This window comes from Parus major, chromosome 6 (assembly GCF_001522545.3).
Source record: "Parus major isolate Abel chromosome 6, Parus_major1.1, whole genome shotgun sequence".
Lineage (NCBI taxonomy): Eukaryota > Metazoa > Chordata > Aves > Passeriformes > Paridae > Parus > Parus major.
Window position 1 is genome coordinate 17769425 of NC_031775.1, and position 13483 is coordinate 17782907.

Genomic DNA, 13483 nt, shown 5'->3' on the forward strand with positions numbered 1-13483 from the left:
AACATCCCTGAACATTTCTGTGGAATCCTTTTGTATTTAAAAAGGTCACTAGATGGGAAGGTAATAGATTCTATTCCACAACTTGCTCCTATGGGAACTTTTTGAAGCAGTTGAAGGTATGTTGCAGTCATGTTTTCCAGGCCTAGGAGATCCAATTCAAAACCATGAAGTGGTAGAGACTGAAATGCTTGGGAGCAATTACTTTTTTTTTTTTTAGCCAGCAGAAAAGCTATTGAGAAAAAAATAAACAAGCACCGATCTTCAGAAACCCATTATAAAGAAGTCTGTATTTAGAAGTCAACAAGGCCTCATGTTCTCAATTTGAGAACAACTGGCTTATGTCTGCAAACAAACATGACAACTTTGTTCCTGCAAAAGCTTTCCCACTTGCAAAACCCAGTAACACTACTTAGCCTACCACTCTCATCATCAAATATCATTCTTAGGAAGAGGCTTGAGAAAGAAACTTCATAAAACCACCCCAGAGAACTGTCACTTGTTGAGTAACACACAAACAAGTTTTACCACATAATAGGAGAAAAGAAAAACAGCACTTTTAACTTTTTTTTGGGGTCCAGAGATTTAATAGTTACTCTACACCATTCTGCAGCTCTTCACTTGTTCATGGCTTACCATTAACAATACAGAGAAAAGCATCAGTCTTATCTATTATTCAACAGCCTAAACTGAAAAGAAAAATTATCAAGAATTAGTTTCAGCAAAACACAAAAACAAGCACCCCTGGACCTTCATCATTTCTGAGTTACCCACAAACTGCAGTCTCAGTAGCCAGTCTAAACCTTCAAGAGTGGAATATTAGTGACTGGAAGCAACAAATATCAGGAATCAAACTCCAGGAGTAGAAAACATTAAATTTTATTTAATCAAATTTAAGGCTTGAGAAAAAAATATATTGAAAGTCACTCAGAAAAACCATCTCAGAATAGGAGACAGGAGCTCCCCTTCCAGTGGCTGAACAATGTTCAAGCTGCATGACAATGCACAGGAAGTAAGGGGAAGAAAGAAGGAAGGATGGAAAGGAGACAAAACCCAAGGCAATTCTACACATAAATCAATGGCCACATTGAGCTCCATGGACTGGAAGCACGAGTCTGTCCACATGGCACTGAATGAGGTCACCAAAGCTAAAGACCTCTTAGGAAGAAACATTCAGGTTTTCACAGGGCAACCTGAGGTCCTTTGGTCACTGCACTTTTTGCAGTACTTATATTCATCCTCCTCCTCATGTACAGGGAAACAGTGTCCAAATGCAGTTTTATTAATAAAAACAGAGGCAGCTGAACTGTCAAGACTCACAAATACATACATTGCTTAATGGAAATAAACCGTGCTCATTTCTGAGGAATAAAAGCGACCACACTGAAGTTTGCTTCTCTCAGTTCAGTTCTTCAAGTCTGACCTCATTTGACATCTTCATGAAAAACCTTGGTTCCACTGTAGTTAGTGTTTGTGAAGCTGTTGCAAATGCAACCTCTGAAATCTCAGCATCAACAGTGTATCAAACCTCTCTGTGAGATCACTGAATTACCTTTCCTTTGAGGCTTTAGAGGCAGGCTCACACCCAGCTGCTTTTGCTGATAAGACTTTTTTTAGACCATAACCTAAATCTTTAGCCATGAAGCCACTGCAGCTCCACAGAGAAGGTGCTAAATAAAGCTAAGTAGAAAGTATTCCCATTACAAGTCAGAAATTACACTAACCGTGTATGCATGTACTTCAGAACAGGGGCAAAACAACCTAGAGCCCCAAAATTTTAAAAATTATACTGAATAAGCAGAGAGAAGTTTGATCCACAGTGGCGAAAATGAAAAATCACTTCATGAATTTAAAGATCCTCAAATAGGTTGAGCTTCTCTCAAATTCAGTTCCAAATAACTGAAACACTTGTACAAAGGCTGGTGTTGATATGGCCGAAGCCATTAAGAACAAACTGTAGAAATACAATACTTCAGTTAAACTCTGGTTTGCATACAAACAGTACTTAAAAAAAAAAACCCACAAGTATTAATTTGTCTTCAGGTAACCTGGCAAGATTCACAGACCATGGAATTCTTATCTGTAATGCTGGCTCTTGTCAGCAGCTAATTTCAGTACATGAACTCCACAGCCATCTTTGACACCAGAATGATTTTCACCAAACTGCTGGAATTCCTTCCCAGCATTAGGAGCTGGCTGTGTCAAAAACTGGCAAAGGGAAATGTACTCCCTACCTGGCATTTTCAATGCAATGTTTTATGACTAAGGAGTTCCAAATAGGAAGCATCCTTCTCCAATTTTACATATATCAGATTATCACACATAACCAAGTAAGGTGGTTGAAAGGGTGTTGCAAAGTTTCAAGCACCAGAATTTCAAGCCAAGTTTGCTAGCCACTGCTCTGCTGCTTGCCATGCTGTAGTACAATCACACATCTCTGGCTGCTCCTTGTGGATCAGATTCAACAAATTAGTAATACAGACCTCAAATTCACAGCTTTACAGAAGAAATGCCTCTTCTCTCCCCTCAGTGATCTACTGCTGTTGCTTTCTTTGTACACCAAATCTGAAAAAGCCACAGTGTACTTCTAGCCATTTTACTTTCAGGTTTTCAGATGAGTTTATAGCAGACTGTTCTCTGCTACTGTAAGGAAATCAGCCATCCTTAGACAAGCTTCCTTTTCCTGTTGTGTCTCAATCACTGGCCAGAAAAAGAACTATATGAAGGCTGAAGTAATTGAGCACTGTTTGAACTGCTTCACAGATCACAAGCTAGAAGGATGTCTGGACAATCAACCAGACACAAGGATTCTAACTGTTGATAAACTTTTGCCAGTGAAATGTTTGTTAATACATGCATAATAGAAAAAAAGGACATAATATATTTAAAAGTTTGGCTTCAAGAAAAGCCATATACTTTAGAAATACAAGTATTAAATCCTCCAGGCACACTACAGATAGTAAAATATCATTATAAAAATAGATACTAAAATTTACACTGTTAGGCACTGTAAATGAACCTGCTCTCCCTGAAAAAACTGGTGTCACTGGAAGCAGTTAATTATGGCCCACAGTAAAACTGACAGCTACATCTACTTCCAAGAACTTTTCAGCCATATACTTTTACCTTACAGCTAAGGATACAACACCAAAGTCTTACAGAAGAGACTGGAACTCCTACTGAACTACAGATCCATCTACTTACCCTCCCCCCCAAAGGGAGGACTGAAAGAAGAATTTACTTTTCTCTTTATTAAAATAAAAACCCTGCCATAAGAAGGACTAGTTCAGTTTCATGTAGAAAATGACTGAAGAAATCATTCAGGTTCACTGTATTTTGATTCACATTTGAACCATGAACCAGGCAGAACTGATGGCTCAATTGCTTTATACAAGATTTAAAAGTTCAACAACTTTAATCTTTTGCTAAATAAAAATCTTTTGCTTCCTTATTTAAAAACATTTTCCACTAAGGATTAACACTGAATTTGTAAGTCTTTCATCAGTCCTGGTAGTGGCAGCTCAGACTTGTGAAAATCAACATAGCAGTTGAGAGAAACTAGAGGAATAACAAAAGCCATCAACAGCTAGCCCAGCATGCTACCTACTGAAACAAGGTGCATTCTGAAGTGTATGCAGACAGCACTTGGTAAAGGTATTATTGATCATTGAAAGGATAAGCATTTTTAAAGAGGTTTTTCTTCTATAAAAAAGAATATTCACATTTTTCTCAGACTGGAAGCATCAGGGCTTTACACCCTCTTGCCTGAAATGGAGATTTGTAAGACTTAATGCTACAGGATACTCAGATTTTTCCCATTCTGGGAACCAGCTTGCATTTTTCAAAACAGCGTGGGGTTTGCACAGCCTAAAATCAATTCAAGATCTAGAGAGTTTGTGATTTATTCCACACCCCCCCCCCCAACAATTTCCAATTATGGTTGCTGGATATGTATCCAAAAATGACTGTAGAGATTAATATGATTGCAAGGTTCTAAAGAAATCAGCATGCAACATTTGAAAAGATTACATTTTAAGACAGAAGAGAGGAGTGAAGACAGAACAATTTTCATAGCAATCCTTCAAGGAAAGTGTTTACAGCAGTTTCATGTCTCCCTGCTACAGTCTTTAAAATCTGTTCTGCCGATGTCTTGGGAAATTCCATTTCTTCCTCAGAGATCAACACTGGTGCACCAAGTTGTCTTGTTAGAAAAAAGGTAGACAGTATATGTGTTTGGCGATTTTTTTTTGTAACAGCTTCTAACAAAAAGCATGAGCAGGGAAAAAAATATCCATATAAGGCTTTTAACAACAGAAGTATTTCATGGCCTGTGGATTTCTTCCACTTTGGTGTCCAATCAATAATCTTAACATATATTGTCTTGCAACATGCGTCTGCTTTCATATTCAGAAGGCATTACTTGCCTTTACAGCTTCAATATCAGAAATCAATGTCCTGGCAAGGAAAATCCCAAAAATCTAAAAAGATAAAAAACATACCATTTGTGAGATAAAACACTTGTAATGCACCAGTCTGCAAGATGCTTGGTGGCAAGCTCAGATATCATTTCATAGCCAGCATAGCTATTACTAAAAAGTAATAAAGGCAACAGAATCCTGCAGGTAATAAAACTCATGAGAAAGCTGCTTTCATGTAAAATTTCCACAGCATTCAAAATAATAAGCTTTCAGATGCCTTAGAGCTAGAAGAAATCCACTTAACCAAGTCTGAGTGTCATAAACACCCATGCCATGCTTACCTACTGCTACAAAGCAGACACTTTCATTCATTCCACAACTTTGAATAACAGCCCAGTCAGTTTTCAGATCAATTTTTTAAACACAGGCAGAATGTACAATTATCTGTACTAAAATGAAATTCTTGTCACAGACAACAATTTGAGTAATCCCAGATGATTCAGAGACATTTGAAATTTTAATATTCATGTAAGTTCTCAGGGAAATCTTCCTTTAAAAATTGAGGATAAATTTGTAACTCAGCAAATTTCCTGAAACATTCTTAGAAATAACATAAAACTGGGGTGAAGTTTTGGAAAGCTAAAAGATTTCATTTAAATGTAGTCAGGTCACATCTAATTCTCAGTCTCACTGTGAAACAGCTTAATGCACAAGAAAGACCCAATTGGAAAATACAAAGAACAATGTGGTTTCACAAAGCCTTGGGACATGAATAAAGAACAACATTGTCGAGTTGTTGTCAACCAACGCACTGCCAGAAGATTAAACTTTGTGTCTTGACCATCTTCCTAGCAAGAGGTGCTGTTCTTAGCACAGCATTTCTCAAACCCATGGAAGCACCATCACCAGATAGTGATAAAAGTGTATCAAACCCTAAGCTACAGAAGACAGTATTACCAGGGCTGAATAAAGGTCTTTTGCTAGCACTCAACACTCAACTATTGTCAATTACATTGAAAATACTTTCTGTAGCAGATTTGCAAGTTTATTATTTCCCATTGAAGTGAAGGAATTTCACACCATAGAAATTAACACAGTGCAAACAACTGCCACAATGAAAGCAGGATCCACCTTGAAAACAGCAATCTGATTTATTGAGAATTTCAGCTCTCTCTTTGATGAATCAGGCACTGATAAGGCAATAGAAGCCAGCATCTTCCATCTGATTCTGCTAAGATCACATTTGCAACATGTTCACCTATTTCCCTGCTCTTACATTCCCAACCTTTTTGAGCAGCATGCTATACCCACTTACAGCTGGCTGAGGCAACCTAAGCATGAAGGACACGATTTTATCTTAGTCATTTTTAGGTCTGTGATAGAAGGCTGGAGCTCAGATCTACTGGAGCAGACAGCAGATCCCCCCTCCTTAATGGCATTGAAACACAAGGACTAGTCTAGATAATAATTATATAGTTTATATGACTATATTAATATTACAATATATATCTTAATTATCACACACTATTATTACTGCAGTGTACATTTAGAATTACTTTCATTGCTTTGTGCAACAGGTATTCTCACACTAACTCCCCTTTACTATACTTGGTGTTCCTGCTATCCTCTTATCATACCTAAACAAGCCACATTCAAAATATTTATTTTACCTCTGTCCATAACTACTTTTACCTTCAGCAGGTTTTTATCTGCAAACATGGAATTTTTTTCAAATAATCAAAATAACAACTAACCTGGAGCAGTGAGATAGCTATGAAGACACCTGCAACAATGTAGATATTTCGGGGTAACCAAGCTTCAAGTGCATGAATACATCCTTTGACAAAAATCTGATCATCCCATTGACTTTTGCTCTGAATGTAGAAAGGAAGAATAAGAATATTAGTTTTCTGCACAAGTTTGTTATAAGATAAATCATATGATCTAGCTAAGCTTATGTTTTGTCACTTCTGCAGTAAAATTTTTAACCACACTTCAAAAATACACATCTGAATCAGGGACTGCCAGAGATTGGTATTTGTATCTTCCTGAAAATCCTGTTATTAGAAACACCATAGAATTAGCAGATAATAGGTGGTCAAATTAGCAGACCACCATAGAGCAGCAGTTATAATATTACAACCGATAACTGAAACACACACTTGAAATCCAAGTCCTACCTCTTTTTGAGACACACCTTTCCCCTTACCTGTTCCCACTTATGTTCTCTACCCTCCCACAGTAGAAGGTTACTTTAAACCAAGGACAATGTCTACCTTGCTCTACCTGCAGTATGATGTAGCACAGTTGTTAGTTCCTGGAATTTTGAGCTGACAAATCTATCAGCAACCCTACCACTTTTACAGTTTTGTCTATGCAGGCACAGAACACAACAGACAGCACCTTACCTTCTTTCTGATATCATAGCCACATTGTGTATTCACAACTTTTTGCTGCAAAGCAAAAGAGATTTTAAATAAACCAATCAATTGACTTCTGCTCACAGCAAGCTTTTCTTTTATATTCATAAACGTATCAGAATTGTCAGAGCCAATTGTTTTAAAGTGTATTTTTAGAAAAAACAAGCAATGCCCTTGCAAAATACAAGAAAACTAATGACAAAGCAAAGGTGTGTACTAGCAAGATGATATCCTGCAGCAGAAATCTCAGCTGCTTCTATCACTTGGCATGCAACTTTTTAACGTGAAAACTGCGCTGCCAGCACACAAGGAAGACATTTGCATTTACAAAATGCATAGTAAGTTATATTGAAATATTAATAATAGAATCTCACATTAAACAGATTTAAGCATCCTCCTGCCTCCTTAAATACCAAACCAGAAAAATGTGCAGTTAAACAGTACCACTCCAAACTAAACTAGAAAATAATTACTGGGGAATCTGAACATGGAATACGTCCCTGACACAGGCTTTCCATGGCTGATTTCCAGTACAGTCAGAAGCCTACCAAGGTATTAAATATAACTTACCAGTGGCTCACTCTCTGCACAAGGATTCCTGGATGGATTTTGAGCTGTAAGTATTCCAGTTAATACCATAAAGTACTATATGTCAGCTCCTACCTCCACATTTTGGCATCTTCTGTAAGGCTCACAAACAGTTTAGTAAAGCAAATTAACCAGTAAGCACCTAAACCTTGCCAAAACCAAGGACTGACTCAGAAGTTTTAAACTTCATACATGAGTACTTTACTGACAAACAAGCAGCAAATGGAGTTACTCCTGCCTGTCTGGCAGAGGGGTGGTGAAACATTAATTCCTACTGGGGCAAACACACTGCTAAGACAGAGCTCTCAGCTCCTTACAAGCCAGGAATAAAGGCCAGGAGTCCAAGGATAGATACACCACACAGGGAATAGAAAAATGCCAGCCACCAGTGCTTCAGATCCAAACCATACTAAAATAGCTTGGATTCCTGGTGACAATACATTTTCAGCTACCAGGTTGCCACGTTTAGACTCTAAAAAAAATACAACAGAAACTGAAAAAAAGTTTGTCTGCACAACAGTAATTTCTGGTCATTTAGAACACCTCAAAGCCCTTCAACACCTTATTCAGGAAGTACTTCCTGTCATAACTTTACAGTCTCAGAGCAAGAACAAAGCCAGGAAACAACTTACAGCAGGATCAGGTATACAACAGGAAAAAGGAACTCCGCACTTCTCACGACTTTTGCTTTCACTCTTGCAGTCAAAATATATGTTAAAATCCCAGTCTTCTGGACCTTGAGCACCACAGCAATGGTTCTGCAGCAGATAAATATATGCCAGAAGCTTGTTCAGTGGATAAATTATCTCTAAAATACCTCCAACCAGTGAGTGTTTGCTTACAAATCTTCGCCATCCCTAAGTCTGTGCAGAATTAATGCAATAGCAGAGTAAACTAACAGGGCTCTATGAAATCAAAGCAATACATCTGGAATACTGCTCCTGGAAACAGGTGTCAGCATGTCAAGCAAAATCATAAAAATTATCACTTTAGATGTAATTGTCAGATACAATTAGTTACATTGTAAATTTTTTTTAAGAGAACGATTTTTCTTAGGGAGCAAGGGGGAGAGGAGCAAATGAGAAAGGTCAAAGGCATATGCATGTCTGAGAGAGCTTCCACAAAGGACATCAGAACAAGCCTGGATCTCAGAATATCTTTCCTTCCTGCTGCTTTCAACACAGAAGGAAGAAAACTGTCACATCTGTAACACAGTACTATTAGCTACAAAATCTTATAATTCTATTAAATAAAATGACAACTTCTAAATCTATATTCTCCTAGAAGGCATCAAAGAAGTGACAGGATATGAACTTACAATTCTCTGTAGTGAATCAATGATGTTCTGGAGATCAATGTCGTCTCGGTAGGATTTAATGTTATTCTCAAAGAATTCTTTCACCCTGTCCCTCACCCAGTCTTGGAACAGGAAAGCCATAACTGCTACTGCCAGCTCCAACAGGAATATAAACACAATTGTTCCACAGAACTGTAAAAAAAAAAAGTCCTAAATTAGAAAATATGCATTCATTTTGAATGCACCCCTATATCACCAGAAACAGACAGAATTGGGTTCAAATTTTGATTCAGTACAGACACTGAGCACAGTGAGAATACAAGGTAAAGAAACCCTCAGGACGCAGAGTTATCCTTTTGTTTTTGTCACCTGAACTTGACAGTAAAAAGCATCACACACAGTCATCATGCACAGCAGTGAAAACAATAATAAATGAGAATCTGTAAAACACAGGGTTAAAGAAGTCTTGTTATTACCTCTTGGATTGTTTCTAATTTTATAGTTACTTTTTTTAAAATTTTTTGTCCAGCTTAGCTGTTTTCAGATCTAAAGCAAAGAAGCAGCCTTAGTATAAAAACAGTCATTTCAGAAATTTTAGATCAGTCACTGAAGTCCCAAAGTTTTGGAAAACACAAGAAACTTTGAAGCTTTTAAGGGATTTTGTTCCACTGTACTATATTCTTTCAGTAATTCCTGACAAGCACGTTCCATAACATCACAATAATAGATTCTGATATGCCTACTATAACATCACTGCAGAGCAGAACAAATTAAAAAAGAAGAAAGAACATGTTCCACAAAGAGGAAAACAAATAAGCTGGAACCACCCCTGCTTTCAGTACCGTTACTCAGAGGTTTGTCAAAGCAGCAAGCTTACCATATACTTTGTCACAAACCAAATTCTATCATTAATCATCTGGGTTCGCACCCAGTTCTTCATCATTTGCCAGTTTCACACATACATTAATTCCCTCATATCATGATGTTACTTACAAACTTCAGCAGGCAGATGTTTTCTCTCAGTGCTCCCACACAACCAGCAAATCCCAAAGTAAACATCACTATTCCCACCACTAAGACAAGCACCACTGGGTCCAGACCGTGAAGACCAGTCACCTTTGTCAGATCAGACAATACACCCTGAAAGAAAAACCCAGAACAGAATGTGACTACTTGTAAGCATGTTTTTTCACTCAGCATTCCTTCTGGATGATTTCCACATGATTCAGAATGAACTGGTTGCAAACCCTTGAACCTACCAACAGTGACACCAATAAAAAAAAAAGTCTTGTTGTAAAATGGTCATTTGACAGTACCAGCTTTCTTCACCCCAGAAGAAGAATTAATAAAGTTATAGCTAGCAATTCTCTTAATTAGTCAGTTTCTCAGATTACATCCTCCTAGGCCTATTTGCCAAACAGAATTCCACAAGATGGTGCCAAAAGCACAATTCTATTACCGAATGTTCATTTAGTTTCAAGGCAAAAGAATTAATGTTTTGTATTAACTTGAAATGCATCAATCAGAAGGGCAATCCAATATCATGGCCTAAAAAATAAATTAAGAAAATTTTTCTAATCTTAATGTTTAAGTGGAAGAAAGGGAAAGACATTTCAAGGACAAAGCACCTTATGGATGACATTTTAAAGAGGGAAATAATCTCTTTTTGGCTTTCAAGGGAAGAAGATTTTTCCTCTCATTCAGTTACAACCCTTCTAGTGTAAAAGAGTCTTAGTAGTGCTCCTCCAAACTCTTTCAGAAAGATAAAATTATAGTCTAAACACTCCCTTTTCACTGCTGGTAAAAATTCTTACATCACAAGGAGTTATCTCTTCTCTATATTTTCAATTTGCCTAACATAGAAGTAATATTTTCTTTTTTGTTCACTATCCAGAAACCACTTACCTTGACAATCTTTACTATGAAGCCTGCCTAGATTGCTAAATCTGTGTGAATGTAATGCTAGCACAATGAAAACCTTCCTTAAACTTTCTAGATCAGGTTTTAAAAGTTACTACACCAGCTACCATTAAAATTCCATCAAATACACATAACAGGTTTCTCATGTGATGTGCAAGAACGAGATGGAACACACAGAAGCAGAGGGACAAACAACGGAGACTCCTCATGAGAATGATTTGTAGGGACACCCAACACTTGGAGAAATCTGAGTGTTTGTCATACAATCATCAACAACACTCAGAATATTTTAATAAGGAAATATTTTTACTTTTGAAACAAAGAAATAATAAAAATCAGCACAGCACAATAAATATCCCATTATCACATGTTCACTATTTTTTTTGTTCATAAAGTATATTCTCAAGCTAACCACATTTAGCATAAGAGAAAAATATCAGAGACAAGAGATAAGCTGCCTAATTTTTTCAATAAAATGCAAATTCCCATCTTTCTACCCAGGTTTCTGTTCTAGAGTTAAGTGCAAAGGATATACATCCTAAGACAACACCTTGGAAAAATCCCTATTGTTTTTTATTCAACTGATTACTTAACAAAAATAAAACCTTCAAAATATGGCATTAGAAGAAAATGTGCCCTTGGAGAAACTCCATCAGCTGAAGACATTGATTAACAGTACTACAGTGATCCACAGGGCTCCATCCTCTTTCATAGCATGTTCCATAACAGATTCTGTCAGAGCTGTTAATTTGGTAACAGAAAGACAGAGTTGTTTTTATTAAAACTTGCTGATGGGATGAAAAGAAAAATAAATAATTGAGTTGTAGAATTCAGAATTGCCTTGCAACAGCTGGTGACTAACAGCTGAAACAGGCTATTAGAAAATGGTCCTAGTTTGTTGATAATGTGTTACCAGTCACACAATTTCATTTTTAAAACTGTTACATTTCACAGCTAACTAACAAACTTGGTCTACCTGGCTAATTATGACAGTCCCACTTAACCAAACCTTGGCTCAGACTTCACAATCAAGAAACATGTCAAGATCAGATGGGCTAATGCAGCATCCTTATAGAAGCAACATGCTGTGAAACAAACTGTGTGACCAGGATCCTGAAACATGCATAACTATTGCCAGCCACCTCCTTCCCACACCCAAACTCAAGCTTTTTGTTTTCAGACAATCTTGCTTACTCAAGCAACATTTTTTGGAAGACAATTTCCTCTGATCAAAGCATGTTACAAATAGAAGTTGGCAGGAACTGGGCTACCCTCAGATGTCACTGGTTCACAACACTTTCTTCATGCTCATGCTTAATGTTTACATGCTTTTAAAAAGAAGGTTATAGGGATTTTGCCTAAGAAAAGATGTTAAGTCAAAAATCCTGAAGGAAGAAAACAGGGAATTAATTCCGAAAACTCTCATCCCACCACACCCATTTCACTAAAGACACTGCTGCCTGTGCCATTTGCACCTTTCCTGTACAAACAGGCTGCCCTTTCCAGCACAGAGTTCCTCAGGTACACAGGAGTGCAGCCTGATACCTGCAGTCAGTGTCAGATATTCTGAAACAAAACTCACACTTTAAATCTTTCTTTCAGTTACAGGAAACAGTGACTTATTTCTCTATGCTCTTCAAGTCCCTCCAAGCAGGAGTCTTGATATGAAAACTGACTGTTCCCTCTCCATTTCTTATTGGCCATGAACTTGTTGGAATGAAGTTAGGCTGATTAGCCTCTAGTTTCCCAGACCTCCCTTTGTGTCCTCCTTGAAACCATTCTAACAAGAAAAACTGTTTTCCTGAAAAGAGGGCTCAGTGTTACTCACCTTGTTTCTACCAACACTTTACAACAATTCACTAGTCATGATTTTTGCAGTATTTTTTGTTTGATAGATATCTTAAAATGATATGCAAGTTAACTTTTGCATAACTGTTCAAGATAACTGAAGCTAGTTACAAAATCATAAGGATAAGCCAATTAGATACACCAGTTAGAGAGACTGGATCTTAATCAAATAACAGGAGCAAGGATGGTAGCGTTTTTCCAAGTAGTATTTTCAACACTTCTCACAAAAAAGCAGTCTCATTTCAACATATCAGCCAAAAGAGAAGCATGGGATTTATAAAAAGAGAAAAAAAATGCTGAGGAATTAATCTAAAGTGTAACCCTAATGCACAAAGAGACAAAATCAGAGAGATGCAATGGTCCTAATGTACTTCATGTTGTGGTAAGAGACAGGATGTTCAGAACTCTTCCCCCACCTGTAGTTTATCTTTGGGTTTACCACTGCAGCACAGTTTCTGCAATGTTTTTCTCTTACTTCCCATCTATTGTTCACCAAGATGTTTATCTGTAAAATACAGGCACTATTGGCTGAAGAATGGCACTACTCTGAAAGACTGAAAACATAGCACAGAACAGCTGACATAAATAACCAACAGATTCCATGAGCCATTCAGAAGTTCAAAACCACAGGGAAGGCTTTGAAGTATTTATTTGCAAGATAGCACAGAGAGCAGAAAGAGCTCAGGCAAAGTTTAAAAAATAAAGACAATATGCCTTTGCCTTTAAGTAATTTCAATGTACCATAAAGCAAATTTGGCAAATGAAGATACTAGTCTCCAACAACACAGATCCTATGTGCTTGTCTACAAAACAGAAAAATGAACACTACAGAACACAAATTCAAGGCAAGTTTAACATTCTCCTTTAAGGGTTGGAAAGAAAATTCTGTTGCAACAACAAAACAGGAGGCAAATGCATTTGTGTGTTGAGATAGGTTGCTCACTATATAGCAGTGGTAGCACTAATCCAGTTATGAGAATGTGCACAAGAACACA

General features: G+C 37.3%; 1 protein-coding gene across 2 annotated transcripts in view; it reads right to left on the minus strand.

Annotated features, from left to right (window-relative positions):
* Positions 1 to 854: 854 nt before the first annotated feature.
* The window catches only part of TSPAN14 (tetraspanin 14), a 35329-nt gene continuing 22700 nt past the window's right edge, over positions 855 to 13483 (minus strand). For both annotated transcript variants that reach the window (XM_015633406.3, XM_015633405.3), the window contains exons 4-9: positions 9714 to 9860; positions 8742 to 8912; positions 8056 to 8181; positions 6824 to 6868; positions 6170 to 6289; positions 855 to 4475 (exon numbers count right to left, since the gene is read on the minus strand). In XM_015633406.3, the coding sequence (XP_015488892.1) occupies positions 4404 to 4475; positions 6170 to 6289; positions 6824 to 6868; positions 8056 to 8181; positions 8742 to 8912; positions 9714 to 9860 (681 nt within the window). In that variant the 3' untranslated portion in view covers positions 855 to 4403. The remainder of the gene's footprint in view (positions 4476 to 6169; positions 6290 to 6823; positions 6869 to 8055; positions 8182 to 8741; positions 8913 to 9713; positions 9861 to 13483) is intronic.